The 17,943-nt window shown below is 47.9% G+C and overlaps 1 protein-coding gene and 1 long non-coding RNA gene across 3 annotated transcripts; one reads left to right on the top strand and one right to left on the bottom strand.

The window, feature by feature from the left end:
* Positions 1-9,343: 9,343 nt before the first annotated feature.
* Positions 9,344-13,824, bottom strand: LOC140613808 (uncharacterized). Of its 2 annotated transcripts, none has more exons than XR_012014698.1 (2): positions 13,065-13,824; positions 9,344-12,368 (listed from the first exon to the last, which is right to left on the bottom strand). It is a non-coding gene; the product is annotated as an uncharacterized lncRNA (long non-coding RNA). The 2 variants fall into 2 exon arrangements; XR_012014699.1 differs by lacking the exon at positions 13,065-13,824 and adding an exon at positions 12,766-13,035.
* A 665-nt stretch (positions 13,825-14,489) lies between these two features.
* Positions 14,490-16,885, top strand: RAP2B (RAP2B, member of RAS oncogene family). Its single transcript, XM_072792213.1, has one exon. The coding sequence runs from the start codon at positions 14,584-14,586 to the stop codon at positions 15,133-15,135; it is 552 nt and encodes a 183-aa protein (XP_072648314.1). The 5' UTR covers positions 14,490-14,583; the 3' UTR covers positions 15,136-16,885.
* Positions 16,886-17,943: the final 1,058 nt, after the last annotated feature.

Below are 17,943 nucleotides of genomic sequence, written 5' to 3'. Positions count from 1 at the left end.
ACTTAGATCTATGTTGGAAATCTCCTGAATCTTAATCCGAGTTAAAAGGCACATATCTGTACTACTGATTGTAGCTACTTTCTAAGGTTAAGTCGCTAATGCTTAAGAACTCACGACCTCTGACATTGCTAGGAAACAGATGAGCTCCAAATAACAGAGAAAGTGTGGGAGTCAGGCCTCCAAGTGAGCAAAAGGGTGTATCCAGTGAAAGGTACTGGTGGTGGGAAAGGATCTTCTTGGACATGGAAGCTGGGAGGATCTCTGCTCTTCTCCGGGAGCTCGCATCTGATCCACAAGTGAAACCACAGTAGAATCACCCAAGTTCTATATGGGCCTAGTATGGGCCTAGCATGTATCATACTCTGGAAAGCCGTCCAGAAATTAGGGAACTCAAGGTAAACCTTAATGACCATAAATAGCGCTGTTCTCGTTCTATGAGCATGCCTTTGTGTTGGTTTAAAAATATTATTAATGGCAGCTCTCCATTATAGTAAGAAATGGGTCCTGCCCTTCTGCTTCAGCTGGATAGAGCAATACGGAAAATAAGGCAAGGTGCTTCATCCTAGAGGCTGTAGTCCCCTGTATTTTATAGTCATTCAACAAATATTTATTACACTTCTCTTAGCATATCTACTTGCTTACTGAACTGGGCATAATGGAGACAGACCTTTGTCCTCATTAGGCTTATTGGTAAACGAGTGAATTAATAAATAAAACATAATTACGGATTGACTAAGTACAGTGAAACAAGCTGGGTGCTGAACTAGCCTACCTCGGTAGGTGACAAACTTTTCTTGGGAAGAGCCACATAGACTGTGGGTGGGCTATAGGGTTTCTGTGGCATCTATTCTACTCCGTTCTTGTAGCCTAAACATAGCCAATATACCTTATATATATGAACAGCTTGGCTGTGTTCCAATAAAACTTTATTTATAGACCCCAAAATGTGGATTTCTTATAGCTTTCATATATCATGAAGTAGAATTTATTTAACTATAAGGAAAAAGGGTCAGTTTGGGGAGCTATACAAAATCAAGGGGAGGGTCAGATTTGGCCTGTAGACATGCCTTGCTATGGTCTGAATGTTTGTTTCCACCCAGAAATCATGTGTTGAAATCCTAATGTCCAATGGGATGGTATTGGGAAGTAAGACCTTTAGGAGGTACTTAGGTCATGAAGGTGGAGCCCTCATGAATGGGATTAGTGCATTTTTAAAGAGCCCCCCCCTCCCCCACCAAGCTCCCTAGCTGATGCTGCCATATGAGGATACAGAGAGAAATCAGAAGTCTATAGCTGGCAACCCTGATGGATTTCTAGCCTCCAGACTAGGAGAGATAAATTTCTGTTGTTTAGAAACCACTCAGTCTGTAGTACTTTGTTATAGCAGCTTAAATGGACTGACATGCCCTTTGGATTATTAACTCCTGGCTACGTGATTCGGGGAGAAGGGAACACAGTTAACTTAGGTAGAGCTTGATATGGCTTCTCTGAAAAGGTGACATCTCAGTGAATGAGAGGAAATCAATTGTGGGTAAACCTGGAAGGACAGCACCCGGGCCAGAAGAAATAGCAAATGAAAAACCCCAAGCAGTGAAAGCCCAGAAACCCCATGTTGTACATTGGGGTTTATTAAGGAATGACACATTTAAGCGAAAAAACCTTTAAAAAATAGATGTCTTATTGCATTTGTGGGTATTGATCTCGGTCATTAGTTGATAAATGCCGTAAAAGGGATGGCGTAAACATGGCATAAATAATCCTTTAATGAAATTCCACAATCTCTGTTATCATCTCTCGATTGACTAAATGACACATCGATTTTTTTTTCTTTTTTGTGTGCTTACTTGGCAGAGTGAAAAAAGGGATCATTTAAAAATCTCTATGTCAATTAAAGGGAATTATCCTGCAGAAATGGTAGACACTTTTCATTGAGTGTTTTTACAGTATGTCTATGTCGTTGAGTCCGTAACCATACGCTTGCCAGCCAAATGTTATAATCCACTTGGGTTAAGCTTTGTGCAATGAGATTATGTGCAAAGATGAATAAAATATACTTAGTTGTATATACATTTAGAAGTCTATTCATCAGTGTTTTACTTCTATATAAAAGGCTTTTATGTTACCGCAGACTTGTAACCTGGCCATCTGGATAGAACATCCATAAAAGTGAATGATGAAAAGAAATGTCCAAATACCATTTTATATAGTGGTTTTTTTTTGTTGTTTTTTTTTTTCTGAACCCATACTTCATTTGTGATTTCAAAGCTGACATAGAAAAAAAGAAAGAAATAAAGAATAGGAAAAATTACTTGCAGAGACACCTTATGTGGAAGAGAGATGATTATTTCTGTCTATATTTTAAATCTGTCACAGAACGCCAAATCTTACCCAGATGCTGGTAAAGGGGAACATTTTCTTCATTTTACAAATAATACCCAGAGAACACACCCATCTGTCTGTTGTAAGAAAATGTACAAATCACATGTTTATCAAGAGAACCCGAAGTGTTAGTGAGAGCTAAAATATGCCAGGAACAACGACAGCAACAAATATCAAAGAAAATAATGGGCAGCGGTGTTTTAAAATGTGTTTCTGGTGAAAATGATATCTAGGATGTCTGTTATATTTAAGGTACCTCATGATATTAAGTTTATGAGGTTAAAACAGTATTTTAAAAAAAAAGATGGCTAGGAGATTCATCTCAGATGTGAAATAGAAGAATGTTCGATGATAACCATTAAACACTTGGCACCTATTTCAAATTTTCACCTGGTGAAGGAACATATCTTACTTTTCAGAAAAACCTTCACCTTTGTTGACCTGAATCACTGCAGAGTTTAAGGGTGTGGCGTTGTGGAGAAATTCAAGTGTTTTAGGTTTCCTAATGGGTTATGACAATCTTTGGATGGAATTTTAATTAAATTCAACAATCACTTACCTTATTCCTTGTAGGGTCCTAAATATGAAGGTAAGATTGAAACATTTCCCCAAGATTTCACATCCATCAGAAAAAAAAAATAATAATAATCTCAAAGAACTCAAACTTGTGGCAGGGAAGTTAAATGCTATAATAGAGGGAGAAAGTGTGAAGGGAGCAGAGGGAAGGAAATGGTTAATTTTGAAGGAAGAAATTGAGGATGTTTCATAGATGAGCTGGCCTGTGAGCTGGGCCTGCAACAATGAGGATACAGGGGAAAGCATCCGGCCACAGGCATTCTCATCCACGGGAAACCATCCTATAGGTTTTGGAGCAGGAAGTGCTCTGATCAGTTCCCATTTGTTTTTGTTTTTCACGGTTTTTAAAAGTTGTAAAATGGCATAAACTTACGGAGAGGTACATACCTTATAAATGTTTGTTATCTGGCTTTTTCCTCAACAAACTCCTGCAGGAGTGACTCTCCTCCTACCAAGGGAAAAACAAAATATTAGGGCAGATCCCCAGCAGTTCCTGAGCCAGGGCTGGCATCATGGGGGTACAACAGGACTGAGCAGAGGCACTAGGCCTGGCGCCGAGCCGGGCCCCTAGCTTGCATCTAGTGCCTCTCCTGCTGCATCTTGAAATTCTTGCGAATTTTGAGCAAGGGACCCCACTTTGCATTTGGTCCCACAGATGACATAGCCTTTCCTGCCCCCAACCTTCATGCTTGAACACATTCAACCGTGCTATTGTGCTATTTCCTCCATTAGTGCTAACCAGTATTTTTTTTTAATTTTCTTTATATAGCTTATCCCCCCTAATTATACAAGAACGAACAAAATAGGTTTTTTTTGTTTTTTGTTTTTTGTTTTTGTTTTTGTTTTTGTTTTTATAAACATGATGTAAATAGAATCATACAGTATGTACTCGGTCGTGTCTGGCTTTTTCACTCAACATGTCGAGGTGAAGAATCATCATAGTGTGATTCATTCATTTCCTCAGTGACATTGGTGATGGGCTCTATCTACCAGATTACACAGGATGGATTGGTACGAAGGGAAGAGCAAGACTGGGAGCAAGGAGACCAGCAAATGAGAGGCTGGGCTTGTTGATAATTACAATGTGAGAGCCTGGGACCTATAAATACTATCACAGGAAAAGCTCTGCTCTTTAGAAACCAGTATTTCCGAGCCCTCAGACTTTCAGAACTACTGCAGGGCGGAGCAAAGCTACTCCGAGACAACGGCAACGACAACACAACCCTGCTTTGGGGGCAAAGAAGCAGGCCCTGAGCAACTAGCAACAGATGACAGTCAAGTTAGTTCAACAAACCAAAACTTATCCCCACTGTGCCATATGGGCCAAGAGGAAAAAGTAGGCTAATTGTAGACACACACACACTTATAGGTATGTGCACGTGTGTTTGTGATGTATACATTTTTACATTGCTCACAGACACTTCTTATGGTGCAAATGAACGAGCGTATTGAAGTAGCAGAGACAAGAAACAAGAACATCATTTTTTAAAAGGAAAAGGAAAAACAGTGGAGGTGACCTAAAGCTGTGCAGCACAGTCGGCGGCAGGTGCACTAAGATCCTGGCACCTGGGATTCGAAATGGATGGGGCCGCACAACGGGGCTGGACTGGAGACAAAGCGAAGAAAGGCTGGACGACTCTGATGAGTGTGTGTGTGTGTAGGAGGGGCAGTCGCCTTTGCCACATCCTCCTTATACCCATGATTGGGGTGCATTTCCTGTGAGTGATATTAAAGCCACCAGCAGCAGGCAGTGCCTGGGTGGCTCAGTCTGTTAAGCGACACCCCCCTTGATGTCATCTCAGGCCTTGATCTCTCGGTGGTGAGATCCAGGTTGTGAGGCCTTGTGTTGGGCTCCGTGCTCGGCCAGGAGTCTGCTTGGGAGTCTCTCCCTCTCTGTCCGCTCCCTCCATCCCCGCTCGCACACACTCACCTGTGCCTTCCAAATAAATAAATAAATACATATATAAATATATAAATAGACAGATAAATAGATAAATAGATAAATAAAATCTTGAAAAAAAAATCCAATCACCAGAAGTCTTCCAGGAGAAGACAGTATCCATTTACAGCAGTATTTTACTCCGTTGGTCGCCCACCGAGGATACTCTATGTTAGCATTCTGGGAGGCATATTCATTATTAAACACATGTGACTTTTTTTGTTTTTTTAACACAAGCGACCCCAACTCACAAAACCATCGCCAGTGCAGTAGAGTGCTAAGGCAACGCCACCCAGCCAGCTGTGTTCCGCAACATGTATTCCACGCCAGCACTAGGGAAAAGCAAAAAGTGGAAGCATTCCTTAGAACTGCGCTCATCTAAAATAGAAAGGAGCTCTGAAAATGGCAAATGTGAAAATGATCACAACCAAATAATATCTGTTCAATTGATTTTTTTTTCCATGTCCTTATTATGTTGCAGGAACCTCATGGGGCAGTTTCACGCACAGTTATCATATTATCCTCGTAACAATCATTTATATTCCCAGTTTACAGACGATGACACTGCCGTTTAAAGAAGTTATATTAGTTACCTTTTGCTGTACAACAGATTACCCCCCAGGTATGGACACTTAAAAGAAGGGACTTTTATTATCTTCCAGTTTCTGAGGGTCAGGAGTCTGGGAGCAGCTTTAGCGGAATGGTTTTGGCTCAGGGTTCCTTCATGAGGCTGCAGTCAAGCTGTTGCTGGGGAAGCAGCCATCTCAACGCTGGACGGTGTTGACTTCCAAGTGCACTTTCTGGGTTACTGGCAGGCCTCAGTTACTCATCGCAGTTGAAGTAAAGACCCCAGGTCCTAGCCACATGGGCTTCGCCACACGGTTGCCTGGACGTCCTGAACATGTGGCAGCTGACTTCTTCTAGATTGAGAAATTCAAAAGACAGAGCCCAAGGCAGAGAAGCTACAATCTTTTATAATTTACTCTTAGAAGCAATAAACCCCACTTCTATCATGGTCCATTGGTCATGCAGGTCAACACTGAAACACCGTGTGACGGGACTATGTAGGGTATGAATGCCAGGAGGTGGGCACCGTGGGAGCCAGCCGGGAGACTGTTTCTGGACATCGAGAATCTGAATTTGTTTTTCAAAAAGTTAAATTTTTTTTTTTTTGCAGGTTTTTGTGTAAACCAAAGTTGGGTTGACCAAGACGTTGTATCGCATGCACAACCAGACTTGAAAACAAATAGGGATTTTTAAATGTGGTTTTTCGATGAAAACATAAGAGATGGTACTTTATCTTTCACTCAATGTTTAATGAACAGGCCTGATTAAAAAAAAAAAAAAAAGATGTGCAAATCGAATTGCCCGAAAAAATCCCGAGTTCCAGAAGAGTGGTTTGATGTTTGGGGTAAACACCGTGGGCTCACTTACCCAACACCATTCTTTAGGTATTTCTCTCTTGTCTTCCTTCACTGTACAAGGTGGAAAAGTTAAATGGGAATGTTCCCAGGATCCCTCACAGCTAGAAGAGCATTCAGCACTGGCCAAGGAAATTTAACTGCAAGCCTCTTGGTGCTTTTGTTTCTTTTCTTTTCTTTCTTTTTTTTTTTTAGATTCTATTTATTTATTCATGAGAGACACAGAGAGAGAGGCAGAGACACAGGCAGAGGGAGAAGCAGGCTCCATGCAGGGATCCCGACGTGGGACTCGATCCCAGGACTCCAGGATCATGTCCTGGGCCAAAGGCAGACGCTCAACTGCTGAGCCACCCAGGGGCTTCTGTTTCTTGATAAAACAGAAGGTCCTCTTGGTACATCCCCCCCCCCCCACCACCACCATCTCCCTGCTGCAAAGGCAGACTCTGATCTCTGGGTCTCATGTCTCTTCACTATTGAACCACATCCAGAAGAACTCCAATTCCAGACTTCTTGTTATGTGAGAAATAAACTTTTATTTGTTTAGCTCCCCCATCCCTTAGTTGGGTTTCCAGTTAAGTGCAGCCATGAGTATTTCTAATTCTTTCAGTGTGAGGCAACTTTAGAAGATGTTAAAAATAAGATCAGCAAATCCTAAGGGAAGGAGGGGGTGTTAGAAAAGTTTTGTGGCTTGTTAAGAAAACTTATTTCTAAACAATTTGCCATGTAACCTAAATTCCTACATTATGCCGGCCGAGGGGTAAGACAACCACAGTGATGTATCTCATAATTATTATTTTTCCTTAGATTCTAACAACAGCGTGGGAAGTTAATTTTTTTTGCAAACAGTGCTGGAAACTTCTACGGGTGTCTCTCCTGCCTTTTCCCTGACCAGCCTCCCCGACTGCTCTATGGGTTGGACCATTCCCTTTGCTCCTGATCAGCTCATTGTATCGAGGTCTTGGCTGCAGCTACCAATGCCCAAAGTGACTCTTTTTCTGCTGCTACCCACTGAAGAGATAGGCCCTGCTGTAGAGGTCCACCCTGGAACCCTCTGTAGCGGCTGCAGCTGCCCAAAACTGCAGGCCCCGGCATCAGATGTTGCGGAGTTGTGGGCCAAATGCTGCTGGCGCCTTACCGTCTCAGTGATCTAGAGACTTTGCTGCTACTGCACTTGCTTTCCACTCGGGAGTCTCATGGGGCAATCCCAAAGGGTAACCTGAGAGGTGGGCACCACATTTGACAGACTTCTCTTTGGTGATTTCTACTGTCCTTGAATCACATTTATGAGCCTCAACCACCTCTTCTCCTACTTCTCAAGTCCCTTACAGAAGAGTGCAGTCAAGTCACTGTCCTGGGCCTTCCTCCCTTGGCGTGCCCACATTGTAGAATGAAACCACCTTAGGCTCCAGCTGTAATTCTGGAAACATAAAAGTCATATAAAGTTGGCCTAATTGCACTTATAGCCTTATACACTAATAAAAGTATATCTGAATCAAACAGAATAAAAATAGGCTGTTTAATATTTGGGAAATTACATGGCATGGTCCCAAAGCATCCTGGAGGTTACTTGTCGCTTACAGAGCACAAATAATGCTTGGAGAGTCAAAGACCGTGTCACTTGCCCAACCCAACCTCCTCCCACCATTTTAATTTACGTTTAATGAAGGATCTTTTCAGAACTACGGGCTTTCCTAGGATAACAAAACTATTCTGTTTTTACAGAATTATTCAGCTTGGCCAGAGGAAATACAGTGGTATCTGTGAATGTTATTTCTCTCTTCCAGCCACCAAATATTAACTTCCTGGGTCACCCTATAGAAAACATGTTATTCAAGATAGGAAATTTCACTGCATATGAGGTTCGATGAGAAAGTAGATTTATCAGACATGTAATTTTCAGAAATTTCCTTTCCCATTATTACAATGAATATACAATTTTAAATGTTGCTTATGCCTGGTATTCTATTCACATCAGACACCGAGAACAGTTGAGAGCAAATTTCAGCCTAAAACCATGTCAGCAAAAGTATCTTTTTTCTTCTTCTTTTGCCTGGTAAAGAATTTGCAGCCTTGAGAATAATTCAGTTCCCAAACACAGTCGGACACACGGAAGGAGTGAGGGGGGCAGATCTCCTATAAGCCCCGGGGAAAACTGAGGGCAAAAGAGATGGGAGGACGCCTGGGTGCAAAGCCTGGGTGCAAAGCGACAGAGAAAGCACAAATGTGTTAATGATGCAGAAGTCACAGCGAGGCTTTGAATGGCGCTGACACATCAACGGGCACCGTTTGCCACAAAGAGGAAGATCATTTCTGGAGAGGGACAAAACCATTTGGGAGAATGCAGCTGAAGCCCTCGATTCACTCGCTAATTGTGCAGACAGGCTGCTGTGTTCTGACGCCCGGAGGTCATGACCCTGGACATGCTTCATCCCACCTTCTGGCCAAACACCCCCCAAACCAGGTTGTCCTCGGGGACTTTGCCAAGAAAGGAACTTCCCGGGCAATGTTAGCCTATGAGACACAAATAGTCCCATCGAAAGAAAACCCATTAAATACAAGAGGAAAATTCTTTGATAAAGGAGTACTTAGGATATTTGTCTTATTTGACTTTTAATTTCTTGGCTATAGAATAACTGAACCCTACCTTGAGCTCAAATAGACTCAAATAGTCACAAGAACACTAGAGCTAGTTTTCTACCTTTTAAATAATTCTATAATAAAGACAAGAAAAGTATATAAAAAAAGGTCAGGGTTTATTTTTGGGGGGGGGAGTTGGGTGGTAATTGGTTAGTTTTACTTTATTCTTTCTTTTTTTTTAAACATCCCAAATTCCTTACCATAAACATATGCTACTTATCTAATGAAAATGACATAACTATTTTCCTTATTGTGACAGAAAATCCTGCACAAGTACAACATTTTCTAGACAAATATCCTAGTACTCAAAGTGACTCCTTCTCTGAGCTTAGGTACTCAAGGTCTTATTTTAATTTAGCATGCAACAGAAAGAAAAACTCAAGAGACCGTATAGGTAAGACAGTTTTATTGAGTTCATTTAATTTCCCCTTAGTAATGAAACTTTTAATCACATAAATCAGTGGTTTGTGTGTGTATTTTCACTAAGGTTGACATGTGAGAGAGACATACTTACTTTTATAATTATTTGTTTGTATGTGTTGATACAAAACCCTCAGGGATTTTAACAGAAACCCACCAGACTTAAGAGGAATTATCAAGATCCTTCTTAAAAAAAAAAAAAAAAGAAAAAGAAAAAGAAAAAGAAAAAAAGAAAGTTGAATTGGCATCTTCACAAATTCACGTAAACCAAATTTAGCAGGTTAGCAACATCATACTGCGTACTGCACAGTCAGTTAAAAAGCTTCATTTCTACTCGTTCCCAAGCCCACACCTGACCTCCCTTCCTACAGCAGGTGCCTTGCCATTTTTTATTTATGAAGAGAAGGTTGCTTGTAGCTTGAACTTCCTCAACTTCTCACCCTCTCAAGCTCCACTTCAGGTCTCTTGGCTTTTTCTTGACTGTTGGAGAGAAAGTATGTATCTTCAGGCTTCCCACTAGAGTCCTCAGACTCCTCCTTGGTCCTCTCCCCAGAAACTCCCATTCCGCGGACATCCTATTGCTTAGATCTCAATCGCTCCATCTTTACTGATGCTCTCCTTTCAAATGAAAAGCAAAGTGGGGCCATAAAAAAAAAAAAAAAAAAAAAAAGCCAAAAAAAAAAGAAAAAGAAACCTTAAAAATGCTCGAAGAAAACACGAAGTGGCATCAGCTAAAGCTACAATCGTGATGAAATAAACCTCTGCTTTCTGTAAACGTGGAGGCAGGTAGGTGGCTTATGCTCTTGAGGACTTAGAAGACCTGGATTCCAACAAACCATCTCATTGCCCGAAGGCCCAATCTCAGTGTCCCAGAAGCTCAGCAGTCCCCGCTGTGGGAGCAAAAGCCAAGGGAGGAGGGTACCCTTGTTTGTGCAACATACATTGTCAACATACATTGTCAGTGCTTAAGCAGTCCTTACCCGGTAACTTTTACATTAGGTTGTTTCCTAGAAATACCTTTTCAGGTTACGTGCAAAAGTCAGTCTTCTTCGGAGAAAGGCTTTATCCACTGGAGGCTTGGTATCTTTCCCCAAGACAGCACCGATTTAGTGCTTCCACCCAAATAAGGATAGACTCTGCTCATCTTAAAAGTCATTTTGATGACTCAGGGAGACGGTAACGTCGGTATACATTTTTCTAAGGATCCAGGAAGTGGTATGTCTCACCATGGATTAATATAATCTTCTACTACAAGTGGAATTTGGAAAAGGAATAAAATGTACTTCCTAGTTTCATCAATAAATATTTATGGAGGGCCTCCCGCGGAGGCACTGTACTAGGTGTTATGAGGGTCAGAGATGGCTCCAAAGATAAGCCAGATATGGCCTCTGCCCTCAAGGCATTCCCAAGGTGCTGGGTGACAAGACATAGACGTGTCAATAATTACAGTAGAGGACAGATAATGATTCATGCCCTAAGTGAGGTAAAGACACCTAACAGATTTCACAGGAGGAAGTGGCCAATCCTAAAAATATATGTGTCATCAGTTTCTTTACTTCATTTTGAATCCCAAAGTCCTAGTGCAAATCTGTCTGTGAGAGAGCACCTGAACATAATAAACACTACTACCGAAGAATCCCTAATAGACAGTGTTCACACTGTGGCATCTTTCTGGTACTGGTACCAAGATTCGGTAATACCGATCCACGTGACGACCTGAGGTCCTGAGGAGGGAATCTTCTAGACCAGGCTGTGAGGCTACCTGGGTCAGAGTAGTAACTGCCATGCATTCATGGGGCTCTGCAGCTTTAAAAGCATGTTTCCATCCATTATCTGTCAATTATTTTCCCTGAGGACAGGCTGGCACCATGTAAAGTGCAGCCAGGACACCAGGGTTCTAATTTTGCTCCCTTCTCTCTGATGCAAAATGAGGGGTTTGGTCACTAGATTCTCTCCAAGGTTCCTCATGTAGCTAGGTACATAGGGCAAATTTTATTATCACCATTTTATAGACGGGGAAACTGGAGTCAAGAGAGCTCAAGGGACTCGCCCAAGGTCTCAGATAATAACTGATATCCAGTTCTTGAGACGAGACACCAGACCTGTAAGGACAAAGTATTTTCTATTATGTCAGACTCAGGACCCTTCCTAGTATTTGTGGGCAAGAGGACAAAGAGAGGCCCACATAGCATTACTCTAAATACTTAAGTTATAAATCAAGATAGCAAACTGTTAACAAAATAGGATCCATGTGTCCTCTCACCCTGACAAATACCTCCTTACAAGGACCTGCATGGTGTGAATCAGGAATTCGGGACTCTTCCAAGGAGGAGGCTGGAAAGGGGAAGGGAAGCAAAGCTGACTCCATGGAGGACCCTTCCTGCACCCACTGGGAGCCCACAGCACCTGGGAGTGCACACCTCAGCCCAACAAACAGCCATCCCTGGACACAGGACTGAGTTCAAAATTCCAAGCAAGTCCTATTTGGGCAGAGGATTCCAGAATTCTGACTCCCTGGAGCCTGGCCTAGAAGCAGGTTCAGCTTCCTTGACCCTGCGGGAGGGTGCATCACCAGGGGAGAACCCCGGGGCGGTGGGCAGAGGTCCCTCTCGCTTGGGGTGGAGACAGTCTGACCTCAGGCCCCAAGGCTGACCCTAAGCAAGAGTACAACCTGGGGACTTCCCCAAGAGGAGGCAGTAGGGCCCGAGAGGCACACGCCAGCTTCTGCAGCCCAACAGGGAGGCCGGGGTCCTAGCCCGGCCACTCACCCGCTGGGAAATCGCAGGCAAGTCACCCAACATCCCAGGACCTCAGTTGCTTCCTCTTTAAAACAGGTGTAACAAGGCCTGTGAGGCGGCGCGGAGGAGCCGTGCGGGACCTTCTGCAGACATTCAGCGCTGGTCAGTGCTGCGGGGCTTCTCCTCGGCTGCAGGAGGTGGGTGTGCCTCTGACAGGTGGGGTGCTCTTTGCTTTTTTCTTCTTTTTTTTTTTTTTTCCTGGAGGATTACATAAGCACAGAGTTCGAGGCGGGCTCTCTGATAGTCAAGGTTAAAACACGTTGTCTGCGCTCCACCGTGAGGGCGGGGCGGGCACCCCCCGGCACCCCCCAGCACCCCGCTCCCCTCCCCACCCCCCAGGCGGCGGCTGCACCCACGTCCCGCCGGGGCCGGTGGGGACTTGGGGCTGCGCCTCCGCGGCTCGGGGCAGGTCAGCCCGCGAACGTGGCCGGACCCGGGGCCCAAACCCAGCGCTCGCCACGCAGCCGGGCGCGTCTCGTCCGAAGCGCACGCCGAGCGCGAGTAGCCTCGGCTTGCAAAACCAAAAAAAAAAAAAAAAAAAAAAGTGCAGACTCGGAGCTGGGGGGGTTGACGCAGCTCGTGCCCCCCTACCCACCCCCGCACCCCCGGCTCCGGGGCTCGTGCACACGCGGGCCCCCCGACAGGTCCCGGGTCCGGGCCCCGGGCGAGGAGGCAGGGAGGCTGGGGCAGGTCGAGGCAGCGCCCCCGCCCCTCCCGCGGCCGCGAGCCCAGCCCGACGTGCAGGCGGCCCGCCCCCAAACCCAGACGTCTGCAGGAGGACAAGCCTGGGCATCCCCGCCCCCGCCCCCGCCCCGGGACCCGGAGCGGGCGGCGCACGCAGTCCGGGCGGCCCCCTTGCACGCCCCCGTCCCCCCACTTCCCGCCCAGCCGCACACTTTGCAAACTCCGCAGGAGCCCGGGCCCAGCGGGGGGAGCAGGGCGCCCGCGGCCTCCGGGCGCTGCGCAGCCAGGCTCGCCCCGCAGCGCCAGCGGGGCACTATATTTAGCGCCGAGCTCTCCGCCTCAATTCCTCTTCTTTTTTTGCACCCCGGGCTCCCAGAACGACTAGGTCGGGGGAAGCGGGGGGGGGGGGGCGGGGAGCAGCGGGGAAAGAACAGCTGCGCCTCCGCCCCCCGCTCGAGCTCCGCAGGCGCCAATCGCGAGCCGAGGCTACTTTTCCGCCAATGAAGCGGCCGCAAGTGCGGGAGCCTCGGCGGCAGCCAATGGGGCCCCGGCCGGGGCGGCGAGACGGGCGCGGCGGGGCCAATGGGGCCCGAGGCCGGGAGAGGTAATGTGAGCCGCGCGGTGGCTGCGCGGGCCCCAGCTTCCTATTTCTAAGCCCGAAAACCTGTTCCGCCCACTGAGCATGCCCGGGCTCGCTGCCGGCGCCGCGGCCGTGCGGCTGGGGGTCGGCCCGGCCTCCGCGCTTCCGGGAGGCTCCCCTGTGCCGGCCGGAGCCCCCGCGGGCCCCTTTGTGCGGGACGACGGGGGGGGGGGGCCGGGAGCGTGTCGGGGCCCGCGCCGTGGGAGGGGGCACAGGTGCCCCGCGCGCCGCTCCCACGCCCTCGGGGTCTCCCGGCGCCCGGGACAACAGGAGCGGCCGAGCGCGCAGCCCACGCCGCGGCGCCACCGCCCCGCTGCACCAAGCCGCCCCCGTGCACACCCACGCGCGCTGCTCACCCCGCGCCCGGCCCTGGGCCCCTCGCACGGCCCGGGAGGCCCCGCCCCCGGACACGCCCCCCGCGCGGCCCCGCCCCCGAGCCCCTCGCGGCCGCTCCCCGGGAGGCCCCGGCCCCGCCCCCCGCGCGAGGCCCCGCCCTCGCCCCGCCCCCAGCGCGGCCCAAGCCCCGCCCCCGCGCGAGGCCCCGCCCCCGTGCCGACCCCGAGCCCCTCGCAGGCCGCTCCCGGGGAGGCCCCGCCCCGGCCCCGCCCCCCCCGCGCGCGGCCCCGCCCCCTCGCCCGGCCCCCCGGAAAACCCGGCGCGGCGGCTGGCGCGGGCGCGGCCGTCGGCGCACTGGGCATGCTCGCCGGGGCGGGGAGGGCCGGGCTGCGCGCGGCGAGTAGGAAGCCGTCGCCCCGCGGAGGCTGCGGGGAGAGCGCGCTGGGCCGCGGCGGTGGGCGCACGGTCTGCGGGGCCCCATGCCACGCGCGGCCCGGGCCGGCGCGCACGTAGCAGCAGCCCCCCCGGCAGCCCGCCGCCGCCGCCGCCGCCGCCGCCTCCCGCCGCCCGGGCCGCCGGCATTGTCCTCCCGCGCCGCCGCCGCCGCCGCCGCCGCCGCCGCCGCCGCCGCCGCGCCGCCGCCGCCGCCAGGCTGAGCCCGGGGGCAGGTCGTGCAGCCGACGAGCCCAGGCGCCCCGCGGCGCGCACCCCCGACGGGGCCGCGGCGGGCGCGGCGAGGGCGCCGGCGGAGCCATGAGAGAGTACAAGGTGGTGGTGCTGGGCTCGGGCGGCGTGGGCAAGTCGGCGCTCACCGTGCAGTTCGTGACCGGCTCCTTCATCGAGAAGTACGACCCCACCATCGAGGACTTCTACCGCAAGGAGATCGAGGTGGACTCGTCGCCGTCGGTGCTCGAGATCCTGGACACGGCGGGCACCGAGCAGTTCGCGTCCATGCGGGACCTGTACATCAAGAACGGCCAGGGCTTCATCCTCGTCTACAGCCTGGTCAACCAGCAGAGCTTCCAGGACATCAAGCCCATGCGGGACCAGATCATCCGCGTCAAGCGGTACGAGCGCGTGCCCATGATCCTGGTGGGCAACAAGGTGGACCTGGAGGGCGAGCGCGAGGTGTCGTACGGCGAGGGCAAGGCCCTGGCCGAGGAGTGGAGCTGCCCCTTCATGGAGACGTCGGCCAAAAACAAAGCCTCGGTGGACGAGCTGTTCGCGGAGATCGTGCGGCAGATGAACTACGCGGCGCAGCCCAACGGCGACGAGGGCTGCTGCTCGGCCTGCGTGATCCTCTGAGCCGCCCGCGCGCGGGAGCCCCGCGCCCCCGCGCCCGCCCCCGCGCCCGCGGGGGGGATGCGCTGCGCCCGCGCCGACCTCGGGGGCCGCTGTGCCTCGGCCCCGGGGCGGGGGCGGGGGCGGGGGTGCCGGGGGCCCGGCTGGGCTGCACCGCCCGGCTCCCGACCCCCGCCGACCTCCGCTGACCTCCGCCGACCTCCGCCGACCTCCGCCGACCTCCGCCGACCTCCCCCTCCGAGCCCCGGTGCAGCCCCGGTGCAGCCCCGGGGGCGGTGCGGCTCCTGCTGCATGCACGCTGCTCGTGGACCCCGGGAGACGCGGATTTTTCCACCCCACTCCCCGCGTAAGGAGCCGTTAGGGCGCTGTGTGGGCAGCTCGACACGGGCCAAAGTTTCAGCCTGCAAAAAAAAAAAAAAAATAAATAAATAAAAATAAATAAATAAATGGGGTGGGGAGGTAGAAAGGGAGGGGGCAATTTTTCCTTTTTTTTTTTTTTTATTTTTATTTTTTTTCTTTTGCCTCCAACCACCCCTTTTTGTAGTTCCACATGGAAGGAAGTCCGGGAGAACCAAATGAAGGAGCAGGACAGGAGGAAGGGAAGAAACTTTTGTGTTGGCTTTTTTTATTTTTTATTTTTTTATTTTTTTTTCTTTCCTTTTTTTTTTTTTTTTTTTTTTTTCCAGGAGGAGCTGGAAATTAAAGATCGGGTTCCTTTTCTGCCAGCTTGGAAGGGCAACCCTGTGACTGATTGTGATTCTAAGGATGTCTATGCAAAGTTGGATTCTTGTTACAGTGTATCCAATCTGAAGTATGCACATCTGAACTGGGACTGTAAACACTGATGCCAATGCAGTGTGGGGTGCCAGAAAGTGTCTGCTGATATTTGTGGAAAAAAAAAAAAATCTATTTTGTTTACCTACTGTATCAAAGGGGAGTCTGGGGGAGAACGGTAGTATTTTTTTTTTTTTTTTATCAGCTGTGAAAAAAAAATGTTACAGATCTGCACATTTTTGTGTGTACTGTGTGTGTGTGTGTGTGTGTGTGTTTCTTTGGGTTTCTTTTTGTTTTTTGTTTTTTTTTTTTTTTTAAGTTTAGCTTTTCTTTTTGGTTGGCAGTGACAGGTTTTGATGACTAGCTCTTTAAAATACAGTACAAAGACTTCAAAAATGTGATTCAGGGCCCCAGCACCCCTGTGTCTGCAGAGTGCCTTCAAAACTCAGCTGTTCCAGCCGGTGCCAACCTGTGAACTTCCCACCATAACCCAGAATCTGCTATTCCCCAAACCACTTCCTAGTTTCCTTTCTGTAATCTTCCTGAAGGAGCCAGGACAATAGGGCCTGTTGTTTGGTGAATTTCTTTATTATTTCCAGCCCTTAAAATGTAATTTCCATGTCTTGCAATGGTTTTGGTTGTTTTTTTTTGTTTTGTTTTTTTGTTTTTTTATTTTGTTTTGTTTTGTTTTTTTGTTTTTTTTCTTTTTTTGCCCTTCTTTCTTTCTTTTTTATCTGGCTTCATTTTGTTCAAATGTTCAGGTATTTAGCTCCCCTTTGTATTATTTTTAAAAATTTTTTGGGGTTATCTGTTCTAGGGTGTTCCTCCAGAAGCAAAGAACAAAATTTTCCTGTTGTGATGTACCAAGAGAATTCTCACTAATTGTAATTTTTAATTCCAGACACGCGTTTAATCATTGTCTCTCCATTTTAAGACTTTTAATACAGATGTCATTTTTAAAGAAACAAATCCAAAACTATTGTTTGTGTTTCTGTGTTTCATATTCAGTGATTTAATACAGTATCGAGGCTGAGGTGGATAGGGGCAGCAGGTGCATGATGCTCCCAGCAGAAATACCTCAGTGACAAGTTGGGTGACATTACTTCCAACTCCCGTAAATATGGAAAAAATCTTAAAGGTCTAAGAAGCCCTGAGGGTATGGCCATTACCATTTGACTACAAGATAAGCAGGATTTTGAATCTGTTCTGACAGGGAGCAGTTTACCTCACTGTGGGTAGGGAAGGGGAGAAACCAACTCCTAATACTGCCTTAGATTTGGTGAAGTCACCAGTCACCTGACCAGGCAGGGTAGTGCTTTTAACTTTTCTTTTTCTTTCTTGCTTTCTGTCTTTCTTTCTTCTTCCTCTTTTTTTTTTTTTATTAATGTTTTTGTTTAATTACATCACATACAAAGTCAAAAACATGTTTGAGGAACATGATTTCCAATTCTGAAGTCATTCCTAGTAGGGTTTTCTGCAGTGCATTTGTGTGGGTTGCAGACCCTGTCTTAATACTTGAGGTTTTGGTTTGAAAATAGGTCATTATATTAAAAAAAAAGAAGAGAAAGGAAAAAATAAGATAGACCCCTTACTCCCATTAAACTGCAATTTGTGGACCATTTTGACCTCATGAAATTTTCCTTCTAACAGTAGGAGGCAGTGTGAGCTTCGTATTGTATTTTATTTTACTTAAGGGCCACTTTACTAATATAACCTCTGTGTAGAATAAAAGAAACTATATGACTGTATATCAAGAGCACACGATACACCTTAGCTGTGTGAAGTGGAGGTGAAGTCATCTGTGGGGGAAGCCAAAAGAAGTTACAGGCCACAGGCGTCTTTAAAGCTGTATTAACATCTTGCCTTAAAAATGTGTCCTTGGCCCATGTGACCTGTCACTCAATATTCCAGCGTGGTGGAGAAAGAGAGAATTTGCCTGTGATGGTCCTATGGCTTTTTTTTTTTTTTTTCATTCTTGATCTTACATAAGGTTAGAATCACTCGTTTGGAAGGCAGTATGTACGTGAGAAATAGAGA

This window comes from Canis lupus, chromosome 22 (genome assembly GCF_048164855.1).
Source record: "Canis lupus baileyi chromosome 22, mCanLup2.hap1, whole genome shotgun sequence".
In the NCBI taxonomy this organism is placed as follows: Eukaryota; Metazoa; Chordata; class Mammalia; order Carnivora; family Canidae; genus Canis; species Canis lupus.
This window is presented reverse-complemented; position numbering and strand designations above follow the sequence as displayed.